Source organism: Nelumbo nucifera, chromosome 4 (genome assembly GCF_055504915.1).
Source record: "Nelumbo nucifera cultivar China Antique chromosome 4, China Antique-T2T, whole genome shotgun sequence".
Classification (NCBI taxonomy): Eukaryota; Viridiplantae; Streptophyta; class Magnoliopsida; order Proteales; family Nelumbonaceae; genus Nelumbo; species Nelumbo nucifera.
This window is the reverse complement of record NC_142652.1, coordinates 87141160-87153230: the sequence shown is the minus strand read 5'-3', so window position 1 is coordinate 87153230 and position 12071 is coordinate 87141160. Positions and strand designations below refer to the sequence as shown.

General features: G+C 39.5%; 1 protein-coding gene across 7 annotated transcripts in view; it reads left to right on the top strand.

The window, feature by feature from the left end:
• LOC104613081 (F-box/RNI-like superfamily protein) overlaps positions 1–12071 on the top strand; it is an 80366-nt gene that overhangs the window by 26135 nt on the left and 42160 nt on the right. For 6 of the 7 annotated variants that reach the window (XR_737887.3, XR_737885.3, XR_016085434.1 and 3 more), the window contains exon 4: positions 6713–6898. The exons of the other annotated variant lie outside the window; for it this stretch is intronic. Coding sequence is in view for 2 of the 6 variants with exons in the window: in XM_010280797.3 (XP_010279099.1) it covers positions 6713–6898 (186 nt within the window). In the remaining 4 variants the exon portion in view is untranslated. The remainder of the gene's footprint in view (positions 1–6712; positions 6899–12071) is intronic. 7 annotated transcript variants of the gene reach the window in all.

Sequence of the window (12071 nt, the reverse complement as noted above, 5' to 3'; positions counted from 1 at the left end):
GTCAGCCAATACATGCATTCTCCTAGAACCACTCATCTATTGGCTATGGAAAGAATCCTTGCTTACTTGAAGAAATGTCCAGGTTGGGGAATACTCTTTAAAAATCATGGTCATATGAAAATTAAGGTGTATACTGATGATGATTGGGCCGGATGCGTTGATGATAGAAAACCGACTTCAAGATATTGTGCTTTTGTTGGAGGTAACCTTGTGTCATGGCATAGTAAGAAGCAAAATGTTGTTGCCCGTTCAAGTGCTGAGGCAGAATACAGGTCCATGGCCCATGGTGTGGCTGAAGTGTTATGGCTGAGATCTCTTCTCGAGGAACTAGGGATTGAGTATGAGAAGCCGTTTAGGTTGTACTGTGACAATCAAGCTGCCATCAATATTTCTCATAATCCCATCCAGCATGACAGAACTAAACATATTGAGGTTGACTGTCATTTCATCTGCGAGAAAGTTGCTTCTCAAGATGTTTGTTTGCCCTATGTTGCCTCTGATATGCAGCTTGCTGATCTCTTCGCCAAAGCAGTCACTAGAGTCAAATTAGAATCAGATTTGTGCAAGTTGGGAATGATAAATATCTATTCCCAACTTGAGGGGGAGTGTAGTGATATAGTGGACTAGACATGATGTTTCTTGTTTATGTGGTCCCATATGCTCGGTCTTATTTCTTATTTCTTGTCTTTTTGCTTACTTGTACTATTATAGGTAGCAGGGCATTTTTGTCCTTTTACCTAAAGTTATGTTGGACATATAAATAATATTGCCTTGGGCAGCAGTAAGTGATTTTAGCCCATCACTATCTTGCTCTTCTCTTCTTCTCTCTTCTCCTTCTTTCTTCCTCTTCTCTTCTTCTCTCTTCTTCCTCTTCGATTTTTGTTCTGTTTTTATTTTGTACCCAGAAGTTTTGCTAACAGCAGTAACTTCAAGTGTTTTAAAGCGTAAGTTGCAAAAAAAGCATAAGGGGCAATTTGCGCCCGAGGCGCACGCCTTTTTGAAGCAAGGGGCAAAAATAGAAAAATGTCAGAAAATTCAAAAAAATGTCAAAAAGCACAAAATAAAAAATATTAAACATAATATTAATAAAAATGTAAACTTAAATTTTAAAATAAATGTTTTAAAAAACCTATCATCTGAAGTTAAAATACATAAACATAACATGTAAAGTGCATTCAAATGAAAATTTAAAAATAAAATCAAACATAATTTCAAGCATGTAAAACCCACAATCTCTTTTTTTCCTCAATTGCATTACTTCAAGTAGCTAATGTGATGTAAACATATTGCATTCTTGATTCTTCAAGCAGGTGCCGGTTTCTGGACCTGCCTCAATAGATTCCGTTTTGACTGGTGTTACCACAATTAAGCTAGATGGGACGAATCCTGCTTGGGCACAGTCTATAAAAATCTATGTTTGTAGTAGAGGAAAACTTAGGTATCTCATAGGCAGTAAGGTGAAACCCGAAGAGACAGACCCTGAATTTGAAAAATGGATGCAAGAGAACTATACTATTATAGGATGGTTAGTCAACTCTATGCAACCCCATATAAGCCAGCACTATCTCTGGATGTCTTCGGCTAAGGAGATATGGGACAGTGTAACTGAGACCTATTCACAGAAACTGAATGTAGCGAGAGCGTACAAATTGAAAAGTGATGTGAAAAACCTGAGACAGGGGGAGAAGAGTGTAGCAATCTACTACTCTATACTAAAATCCCTATGGCAGGAAATTGATGTTATGGAGACAGTGGTATGGGAGAGTAAAAAGGATGCTGAAATGTATAGAAAGCTGGTGGAGAGAAATAGGGTGTTTGAGTTTCTCACTGGACTCAAAACCCTGAGTTTGATATTATCAGACAAAATATTTTGGCCAGGGATGAGGTTTCTCTTTCACAGGCATATGCTATGATAAGTAGTGAGGAGAGTAGGCGGCAGGTTCAGTTGCAGAGTCCACCTACAGAATATTTTGCACATGCGGGAATGAAACCAAAGGGCCCTATTGAGAAAAGAGAGCAGGTGTGTGAATATTGCAAGAAACCACGACATACAAAGGACACCTGCTGGAAGCTTCATCCTGGACTTCTCTCTAATAGATTTAAGAACAATAATAACCCTAAGAAGGGCAGTCAGGTGAGAAAACCCAAGACTGCTAATGCTGCTACAGTACCTGAAGGGGGAAGTAAGGAGAGTGAAGAGAAATCAACCATTGAGCAGTTGGCTGCAATGAAGCTGGATTTTGAGAAGTATGGGAGGCTCCTAAATCACCTGGAAGCTACAATTTCTTCAGCTCACCCTTCCAACAGTACATCATCTTCATCGGCTTTTGCTCACTCAGGTACTCGTGCTTCTGCAAATCATGCTTCAATTTCAGGTAATCATAAAATCCCTTGGATTACCGATTCCGGTGCATCAGACCATATGACCAGTCTATCTAACCTTTTTTGCTCATATCACCTTCTCTCTGGGAAAGAGAAAATATCCCTTGCCGATGGGTCCCTTGCCCCCATTTCTAGTAAAGGTGATATAAAGACCTCTGACACCCTATTCTTATCTTCTGTTCTTCATGTCCCTAAGCTTAACACGAACCTCTTATCTGTTAGTAGCTTAACAAAGTCCATGAATTGCAGCATAACCTTCTTTCCCACTCATTGTGTTTTTCAGGACCTGCAATCTTAGAGGATGATTGGGAGTGGCCATGAGGCGAATGGAATATACTTGCTGGACACACCGGATCAAGCCTTGGGACCACCTCATGGAGTTGCCTTAGAGTCAGTCGTGTCAGAGTCTGTTAACAAAATTTTATTATGTCATTTTCGGTTTGGTCACTTGTCTTTTTCTGCTTTGAGTCATCTGTTCCCAGATATGTTTAAAGGAGTGTCTTTATCGAGTCTTCATTGTGAATCATGTGAGCTAGCAAAGCATTGTAGACATTCCTATTCAATTAGCAATAAAAGATCACTTTCTCCTTTCCATATTGTCCACTTTGATGTGTGGGGGCCATATCACATGCCAACCATGGGGGGTTACAGGTACTTTATCCTTTTTATTGATGATTATTCGCGTTACACTTGGATCTATCTCATGAAATCCAGGGATGAAGTACCAGCTATTGTGAAAAATTTTCATGAACTCATCCTCACCCAATTTAATACTTGTATCAAAATATTCCGCTCTGACAATGCTAAAGAGTATTTTGAGAGAACCCTCTCCACCTATCTTGAAACTTTTGGGGTTATTCATCAAAGTTCTTGTTCCTACACTCCACAACAAAACGGGGTGGTGGAAAGAAAGAACAGGCATGTGGTTGAGGTTGCCAGATCCCTCTTGTTTGCATCCCATGTTCCTGTAAAGTTTTGGGGAGATGTTGTTCTTACTACTACCTTTCTGATCAACCGTATGCCCTCCCGGGTCCTTGGATTTAAAACTCCTTTTAGTCTTCTCTTCCCGGATGAGGATCTCTTTTCTCTTCCTCTCCGTGTGTTTGGATGTACTTGCTATGTGCATATTCATAGTCACCAAAGGCACAAGTTTGAACCTAAGGCTCATAAGTGTGTGTTTTTGGGATATGCTTCCACACAGAAGGGTTATTGCTGTTTTGATCCAGTTCGCGGCACCCGCTTTGTATCTTGGGATGTCACCTTTGCCGAGTTGACTCCCTTCTTTTGTATTCCTCCTGAGGGGGAGAAATCTGGTGAGCCCTTTGCTATGTCTCCAGCTGTTCCTCTTCCCATCCCTTGTGAGTCCAATCATGGGGTGTCCACCTCTTCCACTGGACCTACCTCTGATATCCCTGCTCCTCCTCCACCTTCTTCTCCTGCTCTCCATAGGTGGTACCAAAGGCAGAGATTCAGACATGTGCAGGTTGTTTCCACTCCTTGAGAAGAGCATCTTGCCACTCCCATCATTCCTGAGGAAACAGGTCAGCCCTCTATTGACCCATCTCTGACTGTCCCAGACCTTGACCTTCCTATTGCTCTTCGCAAGGGCAAGTGGAAGTGTACAACCCACTGTATCTCCAAACACTTATCTTACAATCTTCTCTCCCTTCCTACTACTACTTTCTTGCATTTGTTTCTTCCCATGTGATACCCAGGTCTGTACTGGAAGCATTATCTCAAGCTGAATGGAGGGATGCTATGATGACTGAACTTGATGCATTGCATAAGAACCATACCTGGGATATTGTGGACTTGCCAGAAGGGAAGGAACCAGTGGGTTGTAAATGGGTGTTTACCATTAAGTATCACTCTGATGGCTCTGTTGAGAGGTTCAAGGCTTGGTTGGTTGCTAAGGGCTACACCCAAATGTATGGCATTGACTATCTTGAGACATTTGCTTCTGTAGCTAAGATGACTTCAGTCAGGGTTTTACTTTCTCTAGCAGCTACTTTTGACTGGCCCCTACACCAGTTTGACGTTAAAAAACTATCTATGGTCTATATGTCTCTACCTCCAGGAGTGTATGGGAAATTAATGAAAGGCAAGGTGTGTAAACTACACAAACTATCTATGGTCTCAAACAATCTCCTCGGGCTTGGTTTGAGAGATTTCGGGCTGCTCTTATCTCCTTTGGCTACATTCAAACACAATCTAATCATACACTATTCTTGAAGAGAAATGACTCTCTGGTGACCTTCTTGATTGTTTATGTTGATGACATTGTGGTCACGGGTAATGACATTGAAGAGGCCAGTAAACTAAAAGGATTTCTCAACTCTGAATTTGAAATCAAAGACTTGGGAGATCTTCGGTATTTCTTGGGCATTGAAGTTGTTTGGTCTAAGGATGGTATCTTCATATCTCAGCGCAAATATGTCCTTGATCTTCTTGCTGAAACTGGTAAACTTGGACCTAAACCTATCTCCACTCCCATTGATCCTAATCATAAGCTTTCTGCCACAAATGGTGAACCTTTGTCTGATAAGGGAGTGTTTCAGAGACTGCTTGGGAAGTTGTTATACCTTTGCATGACTTGGCCAGATATTTCCTATGCAGTAAGTGTTATTAGTCAATTTATATATTCTCCCAGAGATACTCATCTAGCTGCTGCAGAAAGGGTTCTTGCTACTTGAAAGGTACTCTAGGGAAAGGTATTCTATTTGCAAAGCATGGTCACATGAAGCTGGAAGCCTTTACTGATGCAGATTGGGCAAGGTGTATTGATGACAGAAGGTCCACCTCTGGTTATTGTGCTCTGGTTGCTGGGAATATTGTGTCTTGGAGGAGTAAGAAACAATCAGTAGTTGCTAGATCCTCAGCTGAAGCAGAATACAGGGCAATGGCTCATGGTGTGTCAGAATTACTATGGCTATGATCCCTTCTAGAGGAATTGGGGGTGGACTACAAGAAACCAGTGATGCTCTATTGTGACAACCAAGCTGCTATCAACATTGCACATAATCTTATTCAACATGACAGAACTAAGCACATTGAGGTTGATAGGCATTTCATAAGGGAAAGAGTCTCTTAAGGAGAAGTTTGTTTACCATTCATCACATCAAAAGAGCAACTAGCTGATATCTTGACCAAGGGAGTTCCAAGGGGGAAATTGACACACTATATAAGCAAGCTGGGCATGATTGACATCTATGCTCAGCTTGAGGGGGAGTGTAAAGAGACTGGGCCGAATGGGCCCTAACAGCCTCTCTTGTAATATCTTTTATTTTATGTTGATGGGCCACACTTACTGGGCCTGTTATTTATTCTTGTTTTATTTTTCTTTATGTAACTGCCAAGCTGGCCGCCCACTTAAGGGCATTCTTGTCATCATCAATTTTTTAGATCTTAATAAAATAGGGTTAGAGGAGAATGGAGAATTATTCGACTCCTTCTCTTACCTCTTCCCTTCGTCATCTTCTTCTCTTGTACAGTTATTCAGACCTGTTTTATTCTGCTAATCACTAAGTTTAATCTTGATATTAAAGGACTGATTTACATCTCAGCTATTTTGGTTCAATGAATGTGCTGACTAGAGGTTTAGGATATGTGTTGGAGATATGGTGGGATTCTGAGGACTAGGTGTTTCCTAGGGAAGGTTTTCATTTGTATATATATTTTTTGATACCATCTTTTTTGGCTTGTATCAGCTCTTTGTTCAAGGACATTGAACAATTTTTTTTTTCTTTTTGTTGATATTTTTGTTTGTACTTTTTTGCTCCATTTGTGAGCTTTGGATCTGTTGTAAGGTTGTTTCTTACCTTTTAATTTTCTATGTTAAATGGTGCTGCAGCTAGCCTTGTCTTTGCTTGTGCCTCTCTGTTGTGAGAGAGTATACAAATTTCTATTATGTATGCATCATGGATACTTTGCATTTACTTGGCAATAAATATTACTGATGGGAAACAGGCAAAAAATAAGTAGAAGCACCACGGATGGTATGTTTAGCAGTTTATCACTTGGACGGTTGGACCCTATATTGGCTAGGTATCAGATGTGGAATTACACTAATTATTTGAGTGTCCAACACAGAAATGGCTCCCATTTTGCTGTGTTTATGAAACATATCTTGGAATCATATTGCAACTTACTGTTGCCCTTATAAATGTCATAATACTTTTAGAAAATGCAACTGATATTTTCTGTAACATTCTCTCTTAGTAAGGTCAGTGAGATTTTGAGCTAATTAATTTCATGTGATTTATTCTGTTTATAATAGGATACCTTGAGTTTCTTTGATATACTTATAAATTTAAGATTCTGCATTTTTTAGGAGTCTTTGTGCTATTGGAAGGGGGTGTAAGAAGCTCAAAAATCTTATTCTAAGTGATTGCTATTTTTTGAGCGACAAGAGTTTGGAAGCAATAGCCACTGGCTGCTGTGAGCTCACTTGTCTTGAAGTCAATGGATGTCACAATATTGGAACATCTGGGCTGGAGGCCATTGGAAAATCTTGCCCGTATGTTTGTCCTTTACACTTATAAATTATGAGTATCATTCCATAATTACCTTGTGGATTTGTTCAATATAAGGGCACATTGTGATGCTTGGTAGCTAATCTACTTCTCTACTTGGAATTTGGCCTAATATTCCTTTTGAACATTTTCTCTGTGTTAAGGTTAAATATGTTATCAAAATCCTCCTTGCATCAAAATTAGGAAAATGCTCTTCTCAATAAATGCAGGCATCCTGAGAACTTAAAGTTGCTGAAATTCATAATTTTAGTATAGAATTATTAGACTATTGTTCCATTTTATTCAGATATGTGCTGAGATAATTGAAAGACTCGATTAACTCTAAAACCTTTTTGTTTATGAAAAAAATTCTATCCACAAAACATTCCAAACTTCATAATGTCCATTCTGATTAGTTCAAGTCTCTGCTTTGTAGGTATTCTGGAAATTGCTCTACTTGTAAAATAACATTTTTCATCTCCGTTTTGAAGTTTATAATTACTCCATTAATTGTGATATGTGTATCGTTTGGCTTGAATTTCCTTTTTAAGGCATCATTCTATAGTGAACATGGAAGATTACTCCTTGTGTGCATTTTATGTTTTAGCTAATGGAAAGTTCGCAAACCATTATGTGGAAAAAAGTTGAAAGCAAGTATGTAATCCTCCATGGCTAATCTAGATTGACTGGCACCTGATGTAATCCTTCCTCACTAACCTCTTCCCTAGCTAAATCATCTGAAACTCAGTTTGGTGAACTATGGGTCCATTTGAACAAGCTGTTTCTTTGACTCTACTGGACATTTGTCACTTCATTATCTCAATTTTATCTTTACTTCATCCTGTTTATTTTTTGTTGAGTAGTTCCCAGGAAATGATGGATTATGTAAGGTATTGGTGATATTTTGCTCTAGGCAAGATGGGGAAGGTTATTTTGGGAGTTGATACATGTTTGGGTATATAATCCACTATTTCTCCAGTGAACCAAACAAAAAAAGCAAAATTGTCATTTTATTCAAGATTGGTTTAAGGCTGGTGTCATCACTGTTTTTCACTTGGCTATGGACTTTTAACTTGCAGATATTTTCATCAAAGCCATGACTGGTCATGGCCTAATTTTCTAGTGGACTAGATAATTCTATCACTACAGTTTAAGTGGGAAACTGAAAAAATAGATGTGAGATGATGCATTCTTATCTTTATTATATATTGATTATTTGTCAAAAATGTATTTTTCTTTATTGTCAGATGTACTAATGTATCATGGAACTGTAGCTTAGGATCATTTCTTAATTACTTGGTATTGAAAATTTAGCAGCATTACCCCTTTTGTTCATCTCAATGCAACATTAGATGAATCTCATGATGTGATGATGAACTCAATTGTGCATCAGGCCAGGTGAGGAGATCAATATAGTGGTTATATCAAAGCTGGGACAGAATGACGGGCTTTCCTTGGCTATCGTTTGCTTGGGTGGTTATATCACCTGAAGAGCAGAGGCTTTAATATGGCCAGCTACTGCTATCTTTTCAAATCTGAAGAAGAAACTGCTTTCCACCCATTTGTCTCTTGTCAACTAGCAAACTTCATTTGGAAACTGTATTTCTTCCTATTTGAGGTTTCCATCTTCCAACCATCATCAGTAGCTGGACTCTTCTCAGGCTGGCCAAAGTGCAGAGGAGGAAACAGAGAAAAAATAATTTGGAGCTGTATCCCCTTTGCAGTGTGTTAGTCTCTGTGTGGGGAGAGAAATAGGAGGTTATTTGAAGGAAAAGAAAGGAATACTGATGAGCTTGTGGCTTCAATTGGCAAACTTGTCACTGATTGGATTCTCTCTCTTCAAGAGTTTGAGCAATTTAGTTATTCAGGTTTTACAGAGAATTTCTGGGACATTCTTGAGATTCAAGCCTGGAATATGCATCAGTTTAGTCTTGTATGAAGTGTTTCTGTTTGTTTAACTGTAGATGGGCACTATGTATGCTTGATTGTAATGGGGTGTCATCTCGACAACCAACAGGTACCTATTTTTTATTTTAATAAAATCCTCTATCTTACCTTTAAAGAAAAGGGATCCCTAAGCTTGATTAGGTTCAAGGTTTGGTGGTTTTGAGCAGGCATTATTGGGGAACACCAACAATCAGATGTCTTGGTGGAGGAAGTTGTCTATTCATTCTCTTGTTGGAAATGAAGGCACTGGACATCCTGAATAATGGATGCAGACTCAGGCTCTTCAATGGATGTCAGATTCATTTGGATTGTCAGGATTCTTTGTTTTGAAAGATTTGGATGCCTAAGGGTTATGTTCAATGGTGGATTAAATTCTCAGGCATTTCACTCCATGTTTGTTGTTGTCCAGTATTTAAATAAATTGAAGATGCACCAGGTGGCTTCATTGAAGCCAATGAAGATAACTTAGGTGTATCTCAGTGGATTCTTTGTGCTTGCTTGTGGGGAAGCTCTTTGGTGGAAATCCCCAAAATGCTGCATTTAGTGGTTGGTGGTGGAAAGAGAAGCTAAGGGGTTGTTGGAAGTTAGAACAAGAGATTAGGGATTTGGAACCCAACCTGGTGGGATTGGGAGTGGTGTTGATTTCCCACTTTATAGTTCTGTTGTAAAAGGTGGGTGTTAATCTCTGGTTGTATTGGAAGATGAGGTTTTAGCACTTGAAATTGTTTCTCCTCCACCTTATTCTCCCCCTGAGGAGAAACAGGAAAGAAAGGACCACTCTCAAAGAAAGACACAACCATAGAAACATAGTATTTTTGAGAAACAGGGTTGAAACAACGGTAACCCTTTTGATAAGAATGGTAGCCCAAGAATATACAAGGAAGAGCACGAGGGTCATGTTTACCATAGGTAGGAGACAAGTTTTAAACAAAACAATGACAACCAAACACACAAACGGTAACACTTTAAGTAGATGGTGGTTTTTTCTTTTTGCAACGCCATTTTATTGGGGAGTTTTGGCACAAGAGCTACGGTGGATAGACCCACATGAAGCAAAGAACTCCGTGGGATCACTGTGGAAGTATTATTTGGCATTGTCAGAGTGGAAAATTTGGACCTTTGTTTGAAATTTGGAGAATATCATGTGTTGGAAATCTTTTACAATCTTTGGTACATCATCCCTGGACCACATGGGGTACACCCATGTATATCTGGAATAGTCATCAATAAAAGTAATGAAACATTTATAGCCAAGCTCAGATGGTAAAGTAGCAGGGTCCAAAACATCAGAATAAACAATACAGACACTGATTTAAATATGGCATAGTCCAAACATCAAATGTCAAGTGTCTGAGTTCAAATATCAAACAATATGGCATAGTTGTTTGGGTCATTTCTGCAATGTTTGCTCAGCTGACAAATTTGACATTTGAACTCAAACACTGACACTAATTTAAATAAATCTGGAAGTAAGACCTTTAGTGACTCAAAAGATAAATGACCCAAACAACTATGCCATAAGTAGACTTGACTCATACTAGAATGACTCGTAGACTTAGTGACCGCAAGACTAGCTTTGTTCTCTAGCATGTAGAGACCATCCAACATATGACCTCTACCAATCTGTTAGACAGTTATGCCCTTAGCTCCAATTAGATTGATGTACCCTTTGACATTTATTGTAAATGAATAAAGTACATAATTGATTCATGTCATTGTGGTGTGTTTCTGTGTAATACCCTTAAACTGGACACTTAACGAGACTCGTGTTAGTTTAGAATCTTCACAGTCGTTGGATAGATCTGGGGAGATATATCCTACCAAGGCTGACACTGATGTACCACCAAGTTGGTTGGGGTGGCTTGTCTCAGCTGCTAGGGTGAGACCTGAGGTACATGCAATGTGGGTTTTCTTGAAACTCTAAACCGGACCAAAATTCCAGTATTGCCCTAGACCTTGGAGATAGATGGACAAAACTGGAACGTTACACCTGACCCCTAGACTCGATTATGGTATTGCACTGGGTGTCAGATTGGGCTATCTTTGATATGCCAATCAGTGAGATCCTTAGAGGGGGTCAAAACCTGGGTATGTTGGGACAGTCCGAGAATTCATCTGAGTGGGTGATCATAGTGACAAGATCAGCCCCTTTGTCGAACAAAGTGAATGATCGGGTATGCACTCTCTTTGATGGAAACCTAAACTGCCAGCAGTTGATTTCAACCGTTGAAATTTGTTTTGCAAAATATATTTATATATAAAGATATACATATATATATTATGGTTTCAAAATGTTTGCAAAAGGTTTTAATTCCCGGGGTCCATGTGAGTAGAGAGTGTAACACTGTACCTTGTAGCCAAGGGAGAGGTCCTCTCTTGTCAGACAGTTTTTGATCATTATGCGCTGAGAGGTTAAGTGTAAGACCATTGAGGGTAATACCTAATGGGCTAATCTTGCATCTGCCCACAGTCCTTGGGTTTTCATAAGGTGGCTGGACCCAAGGACCATTTAGTGTAAATGTTGGGCCCATTAAGAGCCCATGGTGATGGACTCAGGGGTTCACTGTCTCTTACAGTGAATTCGGCCAGGCCTTGTAACAAAGGTTGGGCTAAGCCCATGTGGTTGATGTGTAGATTAATGTTTGGGTCCCACGCCATACAAGGATAGCCAACTAGGCAGCAGGTTAAGAGGTTAAGTGAGCACATAGACTTAATGGGCCTAAAGCCCATTCGAATTGGCTTAATAAGATTCATTAAATAGGGGGCGGTTCTGGGATTTGGATCAATAGATAGGATAAGGGATTATCCCTATCCACTTAAAGAGTCCAAATCCAAATAAAGATTTGGATCAGGAAACTCCTAATTTGATTAGGAAGGCTGATCTTTATCTGCAAAAAAGATAAGGGATTATCCTTATCTCTTAAAGAGAGTCCAGATCCAAATATAAGATTTGGATTAGGAAACTCCGAATAAGATTAGGAGAGCCTCTCTTTAAGGCTATAAATGGGAGAGCAGGGCGGACCTCCAAACACACTCACAGTCTGCTGAATTAAGAGAGAAGACAACTCATAGTTTGACTACTTCTGTCTTCTGTTCTTTTCTTCCTGTTCTTGCCGCCCCTAGCTAGTTCGATCTCTACTTGTGGGAATGATCAAGAATCGTTCTTGATATTGCTTCTTGGTAGAAGAGGCAATCTGAAGTCGTGCTCACCAGCCCTCTACTACATTCTTG